Source organism: Ochotona princeps, chromosome 1 (assembly GCF_030435755.1).
Source record: "Ochotona princeps isolate mOchPri1 chromosome 1, mOchPri1.hap1, whole genome shotgun sequence".
NCBI classification, from domain to species: domain Eukaryota; kingdom Metazoa; phylum Chordata; class Mammalia; order Lagomorpha; family Ochotonidae; genus Ochotona; species Ochotona princeps.
The window spans coordinates 28,491,741-28,504,356 of NC_080832.1; the positions used below are offsets into that span (position 1 = coordinate 28,491,741).

General features: G+C 50.6%; 1 protein-coding gene across 3 annotated transcripts in view; it reads right to left on the reverse strand.

Moving 5' to 3' along the window:
- Positions 1–3,339, reverse strand: part of MYB (MYB proto-oncogene, transcription factor) — a 33,514-nt gene extending 30,175 nt beyond the window's left edge. The window contains exon 1 of one of the 3 annotated variants that reach the window (XM_058672483.1): positions 3,123–3,339. In XM_058672483.1, coding sequence (XP_058528466.1) covers positions 3,123–3,145 — 23 coding nt within the window. In that variant the 5' untranslated portion in view covers positions 3,146–3,339. The remainder of the gene's footprint in view (positions 1–3,122) is intronic. The other 2 variants (XM_058672437.1, XM_058672539.1) reach the window with 2 other exon arrangements.
- Positions 3,340–12,616: the final 9,277 nt, after the last annotated feature.

Consider the following 12,616-nt stretch of genomic DNA (forward strand, 5'->3'; position numbering starts at 1 on the left):
TGCTCATCTACTAAGCAGATGGGCGTCATCTTAGTTTAGCTTCAGTTAGACTTTCTCTTAGGGTAGGAGAAAACCACACCATCTTAGAAAATTAACTGAAAATTCTTGTAATATTGACAACTCCATCAGAATGAGACCAATAAGAGCATTGATAGAAAGTAATAGCATCGATGAAAATTAATATGTAATTTGTTATTTTTTAAAAGGAGACATATATTTATATGAAGTTTTGTCTCCCCAAACTAGCCAACAAGTGTATGCTGCCAACCCCTACAGGTTCAGCCAAAATGCCTACCCAGCACTCCGACTGTATAGCTTCTAGCCTAAAAGGGCAACATCTGATGGTCCAGGCTGCATTGTGAAACAAATTTCAATACTAGCACCATCTTAAAAAAAATCACGTCTCACTAAACTATGGTTACAATATGAAATAATTTTTTTTAAATAGGGACAATCCTGTGAAACAGGAGCCTACTGTTGTTTCATACCTTGAACAAGAAGCACTGAACAAGTTGTGCCCAATAGTAATTACGAGTTTTTCTTTAACATGAACACAGTAAACCACACAAACACAAAAAGCGATCCCACCACATTGTTCTAAACCAGGAACTGGGCAGTCAGAGACTGAAGTCAAATTCACTTTGGATCAGAAGAAACCCCATAAGCCAAACTGAGCTTAGCAACCTAGGCACAAGCAGTACGGGCAGCCGCCCACAGGGGGCGGTCCAGGACAGTGGAGGGTAAACAGGAATCCCTCAGGACCTGGTTCTGAAGGCCCAAGGGCCCTCCGGCTCTAGTTCAGCCTCCACCTTGCCTAGTGACTTGGACGAATCACTTCCTCTACTGTCTCTCAAGGCCTCAGTTCCTCGCCTATGCAGCAGGGCTAGGGTCCTATTTCTAAGGTACTTTCCAGCTCTCGGAAATGATGCTTCCACACGTCTTCGGAGTGGGGGTGGGGGCTCTGGCCGACCAAGCACAGAGGCTGAGCTGTGCAAAACCAAGGTGGCGGGGAAGAACGTGGGGTGTGACTTCTGCGGGCCTGAAGCCATTCCCCACCCCCGGGGTGGGGGACCGTAGGGCAAATCCAGGCTCCCAGTCGCCCAATAGCCGGCTGCCCACTTGGAGCTCTGCAGGCGAGTTGCTGGCTTGACACGGTCTCTGTTGCCCCAGTAGCATGATTAATTTCTACTAAGGGTCTGAAATAACTTTTCCCTTATCTGCACTGACAAGATCTCCGCGGGAACAGTCAGAGGGCTTTCAGAGGCTCCAGGCAGGCAGTCCACTCCCCCACCTGCCAGCCCCGGTGTGGTTACAGGACTACAACTATGAATACTACGTTCTGTCCAGGAAACAAACCGTGCAAAGAAACGAAAAAGAAAAGAGGTGTTGGGGGTGGGAGGGAGTCGAGTTGGGAAGAGGGAGGGGACGGGAGGAAGTGCCTTGTGGCCGCCACCGTGATTCTAGAAATGGGGTTCAGACTCATTTCGCTGACCTGGTTAATAATCCCGGCAGAGTCGATGCTCGCCCTGCAAGAAACGGCTCGGAGCCCACAGCCGGGTTTCTCTTCCCCTGTGGCAGGTTCAATGCTCCCGCCCCTCCAGGCCGCCTCCCCTCTGGGCTACCTGGGAGAGGCATGGAACCTGCTGCGCAGCCCCGCCCCGCTGGGGACAGCCGGGACCTTGGGGCAGGAGCCCGGCCCCCCGCGGCGCCTCCTCCCAGTGACCCTACCCAGTGCCACCACGCCCGCCTCCTGCCCGAGCAGGTGGCTGGAGCTGCTGCCTGGCTAAGTCCCAAAGGCGAAAGGTGAAACCCAGTCCCTGGAGATAGCTCCACCTGCCGCCCCCCATCTCCATGTCCCCAGCCACCTATTTCTCACCCCCACCCGGTGCCTGGCCACGCCTGGGCACTGCACCCCTCCAGCGTGGCCCAGGCGCTCCTGCAGAGCCCACGCCCACGCTCGCTGCAACTTCCCAGCACCTCATGAGCAAACAAGAACGATATGAGGCTAGGAAGAGCGAGTGGCGTGGGTTTGCTTTGCCTCTACCGATTTCTGCCCACCCGCATAGAGTCCGTGGAGCCGCCCAGTCTCGGTACCGAGGGCCTCAGGTGGCCGGAGCAGGGCGACTGCGTCCACGTGTGCGCGCCGCGCAGGGACCGCCAGCCCCGGGAAGTGCCCGCTGGCATTGCGTCGGTTGCGCGGCAGCGCCCTTGGGGTGCAGCGGCCTTGGGGTGCTGTCGGTTTCGTGGTGACCACGATTGCCCTGGGGCAAGCCCCAGCAGCAGTGGGCTCCTATGGAACCCTGGCACGTCCAGCCAGGGAAATGAAGAGGCCCATGGCAGCTGGAGCCAGCAAGTGACAGTTCGTAAGAATAGTTTCCTCCTGGGCCAAAGCGTGCTGAGTTTTCATCTGCCCGACGCGGGGACATGTGCAGTGCTGGCGCGTGGGTGCTCGGGCAGAGTTTGTCATAGCAACAAACATCTCCCCCACGAATAACGCCTGGAGCCTTCCAAGGTATTATTCAACAGTTTGCAAACGAGGAGACAGACCCCAGTTCTCGCCCGAAATCCTCCTTTGCAACCGCTTGTCAGCTGACGCTCTTCCCTGGCCTCCATAAAAAATGAATGAAATTTAAATGAACTACCTGCAGCTATAAACGATCCAGCATTTCCCACATCTGCCATATGCCCTGCACTTCCGAGTCCCCAAGTACATCTCAATGCATCCAGCAATTAGGCTGTAACCCCCGGCTCATGCCCGTGGCATCCAGCCGGGCACCCACTGGGTTCTCCAGGGCTGGCTGGTTGGCACCTCTCTACACCCGGCTGGAACCTGTTACTTTCCCATCCCCGCTCCCCACCCACCCCCAAGAGAAACGTATCCCCGTGCAACTTGCACAAGGAACTGTGGCGCGTGCTTTATTCCCAAAGTCCTGATCCATTTCCCGCACAGCCTCTTCGATTCATTAGTCCCTAGAGCGGCTCGTAAGCCAAAGTAGGTGCTCTAGGTTGGCGCGGGATCTGACAACCACGCAGAGGAGCCAAGAAGCAATTCCCACCTGCTCTGGGGCGCCAAGCGCCCCGCGCGCCGCAGCTCTTGGCCGCCCTCGGGGGCTCCCCGTTACCTGTGCCGGGGTCTCCGGGCCATGGCGCGGCGGGAGCCGGGCTCCTCTGAGAGACGCGAGGGGACCGCACGGGGTTGCCGCCTCCCGCTGCCCGCCGCCTTGCCTGCGTCCCTCCCCGGCTGCGCAGCGGCACTCAGCACGGCCGGGGCGAAGTTTCTCAGGAGAAAGAGGAGGAGGAGAAGGAGGAGGAGGCGGAGGAGAAGGAGGAGGAGGAAACAGGTTGATATTAAAGTGTAAACTCTGTAAACAGAGATGCCATCAAACAAAGGGCTTTGGACACTCCCCCTCCCGCCAAATCTGGCGCCCCTGCAGTGCGCACGCGCCCTGCCCGCCGCCTCCGCGGTCGCCCAGGCTGCAGCCCGCGGGGCCACGGGGCCGGCCGCGCCGCCGCTCCCATTCGCCGCGCTGTGCCTGGCGCGCGGGGAGGCCTCGGGCGGCGCGCGGGCGGAGAGCCCGGGCCGGGGAGGGGCGCCCCGGGGCCGCGGCGGAGGCGCCTTTGGCTGCACAAACCCGCTCCCGGGCCCGTGCCAAGTCCCACGGACCTCGCCTCCCTTCCTCCGTGGCGGACGCAAAGGAAGTCGTCCCCTGCTGGGAGTGCTCCAGCGCCCCGGGCGCTCTAGAGCCACCTTCGCGGGGGTGACCCCGGGGTCGGGGCTATTCCCGCATTTGGGATTGGATTTGAGGTAGAGTTCAGAGGTGCTAGACTTGGGGACTAGGGGAGTAGTGGATTGGCAACAAGTGTTTTGTCGGAGTGTTTGGCCAGGTCCTTTTTTAATACAGAATAAGTCGTTTAACTTGCAAGTGACAAAGGACACTTGGCAGGCTGCTGCTACCCCTGTCTGCCGAGCTTTCCAAAGACTCCGCTCCAGGATCCTGCAGCCCGAACGTCACGGTCATCCTGTCATAACTCTCCACCCCTGTCCAGGCACACGCCCGGCCCCACCCACCCCGGGCGCCCACCACGCACCTGCGCCCCCGCGCCGCGCGCTCTGGGGTACGCACCTGCGAAGGAACGCACGGGGTCCCCAGCAGGCCGCCCGCGGCAGCGCTCAGGAAACCCCGCGTTTGCATGCGTGGTTCGGAAAGCGCTCTGTGTGTGAGGACCGAGGTGGGGGTCCGTGCTTGAGGAGATGTGAGAACTCTGAGCAGCTGAAAGTCAGCACAGACTTTCGTGTTCGTTGAACTAAGGGAGTGCTTAAGAAGGCCAGGCGGCACACAAGTGCTGCATTTATAAGGATTGGTGATTGGGGGATTTCAGGGGAGTTTTAGTTTTACTTCCGCTTATAGATTAGTACCATTGGGGATTTTTTTTTCATTCTCTGTGCACACTAATTTATTTTTCCTTTAATCTTTCAGGAGTTTGAGACTTCTGCTGACTGCATTTGAGTGTCCCCTGAGCTCCACAGTTCAAACTTAGCTCAGAAAGCCGCTTTCTTACCAAAAACGCATGTTCTTACTAGAATGAGTCATAATTTTATTCAATGGCAAAGCATGCTAGATTTCAAGACGTTAGGACTTTAAAATCTGTTTCTGAAAAATTGTTATATATTTGAGATTTTTATCCGAAACAGGTACATTGCTAGTAAGGTTTTTAACATGCCTTTGTGAGGGAGAAAATAGAAAGTACAGTTCATAATCCCCAAAGATAAGTGACTTACAAGTTCATGTAGTTTTAAAGATCCTATTATAAAGCTTCTTTCTCCACATCAAAAATAAACAAAAAAAATTTTTTTAATCTAGAACAAATATCTAGAAAGAACTCCTGAAGGACTTGTCTTCTGACTTTGGGATGACGTGGCAAGTCTGACTGCAATGATGCCCAAATGCGGAGCCTCTTAAGCATGTGTCTCTGCTGGGAGGCCACACCCTCTGTCCCAAGATTCTTATGCAGGGAGGTTGTTAAACTGTTGGGTGGAAAGCTGTTGAATTCCATTTTCCTTTATTCCACTTGCACTCTGTTTTCCCATGCATTGTGTTGAGGATTTATAATGCTCTGGTTTTCACTTCCCAAGTATTTAGGGATAGGGTCTTACATGTTTCCTTTCTGTGTGTGGCAATAAACATGCTTGGAACAAGCATACCTCAATAAAAGTAAGTACAGTCATTGAATTATGCTATTTTGTGATACAGCTGCCATCTGATGTACATTTATGAAGTTATCAACAATTCATCTCCCTCGGGCCCTGAGCAATAGGCTATCAGCTAAAGTCCTCACCTTGAATGCGCCAGGATTCCGTATGCGCGAAAGTTCTGGTCCCTGCAACCCCTCTTCCTATCCAGCTCCCTACTTGCGGCCGGGCCCCTGCACCTGCGTGGGAGACCAGAAAGAGGCTCCTGGCTTCAGATTGGCTCGGCTTTGATCCTTGCGGTCACTTAGGGAGTGAACCAGCAGACAGAGGATCTTCCTGTCTGTCTCTCCTCCTGTCTGTATAGCTGCCTTTCCAATAAAAATGAAATTTTTTAAAAAAAGAATAAAACGCTATTTATTACAAGTAAATTTTTAGATGAGAGTTTTGCACATTTTGTCACTTTATTTTTTTTCTAATGGAGAAATGATTTTATTAAACTGCACTGCAGACATCATCCAAACTTTGAGGATGACGCACTTTGTCTAAGAACATGCAGACTTTTATATCCCAAAAAGCCAGGGTGACAGAGCTCTTGTCACAAAGGCCAGGATATGCAAGCTTTTGTTCATCACTATCTTGGGTGGAATTAAGAGTCTCTAGGGTTGGTTTTCCGTGTTTATTAAAGAGATTCAAAAGGAAAGAGCAACATAGCCAATGAACAAAAGGCGAGGGAAGGAGCTAGCCTTGGGATTAGGAGGTCTTCTACCATACAACTGGAGGGAGCCATGAAGGAGAGATAGCATTGCTTCAAGACACCAGGTGTTCTTGGCTTGGGGGTAGCCTCTAGTCCACGTGCGCCCTCGGCTCCTCGGCCTCCAGTCCACGTGCGCCCTCGGCTCCTTCGTCTCCTCCCGTCTTGACTGCATGTTGAAGAGTTGTGATTTGGATTCACTCAATTCCCCCTCAAAATACAGACTTCAGACAACATTTGCATATTCTTGCTTCCCTTTTTCTTTCTGTTTTCTCTCCTTTCTCCCAATTAACCTTTTTAAATGTAAGGCAGTACATGGCTTGTGGGCCTTAGCTGGCAACAGAACAGCACGTGGTCCCTGGCTGTCCCCTCAAGACTGGGATTCAGTAGGTCTGAGGTAGGGCCCAGAAATCAGAAATACTTTTTTTTTTTTCAAATCTCTCTCTCTCTCTGTCCTTCTCTTTTTACCTCTTACTCTGAAAGAGAGTCACACATGAGATCTTCCATCTGCTGCCTCATTCCCACATGCCCACAGTAGCCGTGGGTGGGCCAGGCTGAAGCCTGCAGCCTGTAACTGAATCTGGGCTTCCCATGCAGGTGACTGGAACACAGGTACCTACCATTTGAGCCATCACTGCAGCTACTCAAGGGGCACGTTAGCAAGGAGCCGGAGTGGAAGAGTTGTAGCCAGGAACTCCTATCAAGTATGAAGATGTCAAGCAACCCTTTAGCCACTGTGCCAATGTCTGCACCAAATGGGAAGTTTCACCAAGTACCCCTAGCGTGTTCATGGAAAAGGTCTCCAGACCATTGGTTGATGCCCTCAATGCCGGGATTAGTCACTGAGTACGTTTTACTTGTGCCAGGTGTCTCTCAGTCCCCCTACCCCTTTCTTTTTCACCTCTGCTAGTGCAAGGATTGAGACTGTCGAGAACCTCAGATCATTTTCTTCCATGGAAAAAATGGTGCCAGTGACCAGAGTGCTGTAACAACATATGTTATGATTCTTTAAACTATGAAACACCAGCCTCATTGCTGAGACTGGAAAGAGAATCACCCAATATCTTGTGGATCATCCCACCCCAGAAGAGCAGCACTTGGATTGTGGAAGTGCTGAAGGCATCATTTCAACTTGTTTCTGGCTGCAGAGAAATCTAGGGCCTGGAAGGATCCCTAATATCTGTGATCAGCATCCTGAAGGCGAATGAGAATTACCCAGGGTCACGACAGACCAGGGTTCAGTCTATCTCCAGCCCTGCAACTGTTGTGGTCTTAGGCAGCAAGTTCAGGGTCATGAACTTGGACACCATGCCTCCCCAATTCCTGGAATCCTTTCTGTCCACTGGTGAGTGAGATGATGCTCACTAGCATCACCTGGAACCGGAGAGGGGGCGATATTGCTTTGTGGTGTGACCACGCCCCTTACAGATCCCTATAAAGGCCCATGATAGGGCAGGAGCTCAGTCTCTTGGTTGTGTGCTTCATTCACTCTTGCAGTCAGATTCTTGGCCTCCCCAGTAGCTGCTTGCTCTCTGGTTTCCTGTGGACAGACTCTGAGCACAGGTAGCCCCTGAACATGGCCTTAGTATGCCTGGATTCCTTACCCTGTGCTCACTGCTTGGGTCAGTGGAGATGCCAATGCTAAGATACTTTGTATTTCTCATTTGTGTAGTTCCAAGAGTTTCAGGAGAGGTGAGGCCTAGCAGTGATGGAATGTAGGCAGAGAAGCCAGGAAAAGATGAATGTTTGCAGCTTTGTAAATGTTTCCAGGTTGTTCGCTGCACGTCTCTTATTAGCACATCACATTGCTGGAGAAGCTGGAACATACATCACAGTAATGACCAAATTGCCACATGGACTTGTCATTTGCTAATTTCTAGCGGGCACTGCCATCACCAAGCTTGGTTAGTAAACACTGCCTAGAACATCCTAGACTTGTTTGCAGTGGTCTCTCACACACCATAACAAAACTCCTTTGGTTCAAAGTATTAAGTGGAAAATAATTACGGCAATCACCAAAGGACTGAAGTATATATAATTCTGCATCATTTCAGTTAACAAAGAACAGCCATAGCATGTGTGTTTGAAAGCCATATGCTTGAGATTCCCTTGAGTGGCTCCCGGGCTCTTAGCGGGAACAGTGGGGTTTAAGCATTACTTAAATATACACATTTCTAGAGCACCCAGGAGAAACAGTGACTGAACGTGTTTCTAACTTTAGATGATACATTGACTTGACATTGTTTGTTTTCACTCTCTAGGTTCTCATGACATGTATTCCTATGGCGACCAGGTGCAAGATCTCAATTACTGGAGCCACCACTTGCTGCCTCTTAGCAGGAAAGTAGATTGAAAATGAAGGAGCTGGGGCCCGGCAGCGTGGCCTAGCGGCTAAAGTCTTCGCCTTGAATGCCCCGGGATCCCATATGGGCGCTGGTTCTAATCCCTGCAGCTCCACTTCCCATCCACCTCCCTGCTTGTGGCCTGGGAAAGCAGTCGAGGATGGCCCAAAACTTTGGGACCCTGCACCCGCGTGGGAGACCTGGAGGAGGTTCCAGGGTCCCGGCATCGGATCGGCGCGCACCGGCCGTTGCGGCTCACTTGGGGAGTGAATCATCGGACGGAAGATCTTCCTCTCTTTCTCTCCTCCTCTCTGTATATCTGACTGTAATAAAGTGAATAAATCTTTAAAAAAAAAGAAAGGAAGAAAGAAAATGAAGGAGCTGGAACCTGGCATTTCACTCAGGACATTCATTGTCGGGCGGGTACAGGGTATGGATCGGTGAGGAAGCAAGCACATTTCAAAGAGGAAAAGTGTGAACCAGAGAAACACAGTCAGGAGCCTCAAGGCATGTTCCAAGCACTGGAAACAGGGACAGTCCGGATTGCCCGGAGCAAGGAGAGTCTTAAAGGTTAAATTAATGTGTATGTTGACTGGAAGAGCTTTCTTATCAGAAATGCATTTGTTAGCTCCCATTGAAAGATTGAAGCGGAAGGAGCCAATTAACAGGTCTAAACTAGGGTGATAACCGGAAGTGGAATGAAAAGAAAGAGGCTGATTATAGCAGCTGATTGGATGGATATTGGTAGTACCAGAATAGAAACAGAAAAGTCAAGAGGGGAAGAGAGTACTAGGAGAATCACAGGGGAGAATGTGTTTAGCACGTCAGGTTTGTAGTGTCTTATGGAAGAGATCTGGGTTGAGTTGTTCAGCAGATGGTAGACAGATCAGAGCTTGAACTGGGACAGTGGTAGCCTGGATCAAAAGCTTGTGAGCCATTATTAAAAATCAAGCAAATACGGCCCGGCGGCGTGGCCTAGCGGCTAAAGTCCTCGCCTTGAAAGCCCCGGGATCCCATATGGGCACCGGTTCTGATCCCGGCAGCTCCACTTCCCATCCAGCTCCCTGCTTGTGGCCTGGGAAAGCAGTTGAGGACGGCCCAAAGCTTTGGGACCCTGCACCCGCGTGGGAGACCCGGAAGAGGTTCCAGGTTCCCGGCATCGGATTGGCGCGTACCGGCCCGTTGCGGCTCACTTGGGGAGTGAATCATCGGACGGAAGATCTTCCTCTCTGTCTCTCCTCCTCTCTGTATATCCGGCTTTCCAATAATAATAAATTTTTTTTTTTAAAAAATCAAGCAAATAGGGCCCGGCGGCATGGCCTAGCGGCTAAAGTCCTCGCCTTGAAAGCCCCGGGATCCCATATGGGCGCCGGTTCTAATCCCGGCAGCTCCACTTCCCATCCAGCTCCCTGCTTGTGGCCTGGGAAAGCAGTTGAGGACGGCCCAATGCATTGGGACACTGCACCCGCGTGGGAGACCCGGAAGAGGTTCCAGGTTCCCGGCATCGGATCGGCGCGCATCGGCCCGTTGCGGCTCACTTGGGGAGTGAATCATCGGACGGAAGATCTTCCTCTCTGTCTCTCCTCTGTATATATCTGGCTATAATAAAATGAATAAATCTTTAAAAAAAAAAAATCAAGCAAATAATTACATAGTTAAATAAGTTCTCTTTTAGAAGGAAAATATTCGGGCCCGGCAGCGTGGCCTAGTGGCTAAAGTCCTCGCCTTGAAAGCCCCGGGATCCCATATGGGTGCCGGTTCTAATCCCAGCAGCTCTACTTCCCATCCAGCTCCCTGCTTGTGGCCTGGGAAAGCAGTTGAGGATGGCCCAATGCATTGGGACCCTGCACCCGCGTGGGAGACCCGGAAGAGGTTCCAGATTCCCGGCTTCAGATGGGCACGCATCGGCCCGTTGCGGCTCACTTGGGGAGTGAATCATCGGACGGAAGATCTTCCTCTCTGTCTCTCCTCCTCTCTGTACATCTGGCTGTAATAAAATGAATAAATCTTTAAAAAAAAAAAGAAGGAAAATATTCAAAACTCATCACTTCCTTATATAGAGAGATATACATATCTATATATATATTATTATCTTGGCACTTGAGGTTGTTTCTACTATATCTATGTGGTGGAATTGTGCCAGATTTTGATATCCCCAGAAAATCATTAAGTCTGAAGTCGGTGCTAAGGCATAAAGGTGGTTTATTTAGGTTAACCTGGGTCTCCCAGCCACCCACCTCCCAGCCCAGCAGGGCTGGAAGGGGAGGGGCCGCGGCAGCCGAGGCTGCCGCAGGAACAGCAGGAAGGACAAAAGAGAAGGAGAAAGCCTCCCCCACCCCGCCCCAGGTTGAACAGCACAGGGTTCTTATACATTTCAGGGTATTAATTATACAATCATGATTTTGCAGGCTTCTATTGGTGGGTTTGAAGCAAGCAACTTTCTTCCTTTCTTCTTCTTTTTTTTTTATTACAGCCAGATATACAGAGAGGAGGAGAGACAGAGAGGAAGATCTTCTGTCCGATGTTTCACTCCCCAAGTGAGCTGCAACGATCCGATGCCAGGACCAGGAACCTCTTCCGGGTCTCCCAAGCGGGTGCAGTGTCCCAATGCATTGGGCCGTCCTCGACTGCCTTCCCAGGCCACAAGCAGGGAGCTGGATGGGAAGTGGAGCTGCCGGGATCAGGACCGGTGCCCATATGGGATCCCGGGGCTTTCAAGGCGAGGACCCTAGCAGCTAGGCCACGTCGCCGGGCCCGCAAGCAACTTTCAAAAAGTACAAATTGATGAGCTATAGGGTAGTGCATCTTATCAAACACCAGGTACTTCCTTCCTGAGGAGTGGTCTGCCTACGTGACCTGCCAGGTGTCCTGCAGGTTGTCACGTGAACTGTCAGGCCTGGAGTTCACACAGCCCCCAGCCAAGCAATTAAGGCAGAAATCACAAAAGGCAGAAAACACCTAGGTTCTTCAGAATTGCTACATAATATGTATTATCAGACTTTACCTTCCAGTTTCATACCAGGTGATAATAGTTTGAAATTGCCTGCAGTTGCAGAAATTACGCCACAAAAGATGGCAAATGCTATCAATAAGAATTTTTTTTCTCCATAGAAAACCAGTTGGTAAGCCTTTACTGGTAACAAGCTCAGTAAATGCTGTGTGGTGTGGGCATCTTGCACAACAGGCTGTCACCCTTGGGATGCCTGCATTCCATATCTGAGTGCCTAGGGGTGGGACATGCTTCTCTTTCCAGTTTCCCATTATGCACCCGGAAAGCAGCAGATGCTGGCCCAAGTGCTTGGGTTCTTTCCACCCACCTGAGAGGCACTTAAGAAGGGTGTGGCTTCTGATTTAGGGCCTAGACCAGTCCCTGCTGGGGCAGGCATTTGGAGTGTGAATGGACAGTAATTCTCTTTATTTCTCTTTATTTCTTTTTTCTGTGTCTTCTCCCCTCCCTCCTTCTCCATCTATCTGCCTTTTCAAGCAGATAATTTTTTTTTAAGATCAATGCTCTATGTAGGGTATTATTTGTATGAAGTGATAATTGTGCTGTTTCATAGGTTTGCTAATATACATTTGTATACAGAGATGACAAAGGAAACTGAGGAAGAGATAAGAGGTTGAGAGGTAGATTAGAAACACTGGAGGCCAGTTGGAGAGATCTATTGGACAGTAAAGTTTTTCTAGATCTGAAGAAATAAATGCCTTTCTCCCCCCCCCCCTTTTTAATAGAATCGTTTATTTTGTATTCTAATGGAATCTTGTACTTTAATTGAAAGGACTTTCATTTACCTTGTGAGAAGTATGTATTATGCAGTGGCTTTGAAATATTTTTGACTATGACCCGCAATAAGAAACACATTTTGGGGCTTGGCGTGATGGCCTAGCAGCTAAAGTCCTCACCTTGAACGCACCGGGATCCCATATGGGAACCGGTTCTAATCCTGGCAGCTCCACTTCCCATCCAGCTCCCTGCTTGTGGCCTGGGAAGGCAGTCAAGGACGGCCCAAAGCCTTGGGACCCTGCACTCATGTGGGAGACCCCAAAGAGGTTCCTGATTCCCGGCTTCAGATGGGCGCAGCACCGGCCTTTGCACTCACTTGGGGAGCGAATCATCGGACGGAAGATCTTCCTCTCTGTCTCTCCTCTCTGAATATCTGACTTTGTAATAAAAATAAATAAATTTTTAAAAAACACACACACACATTTTGCCTCCATCTCAACATACAAACACACACAGGGATGAAAAAAAGTTTGAAAAAATTATAACAATTATAATACTGTTTATCACCAACCATGTGATCTCATACATTATTCTTCCTGGTCAGGAAT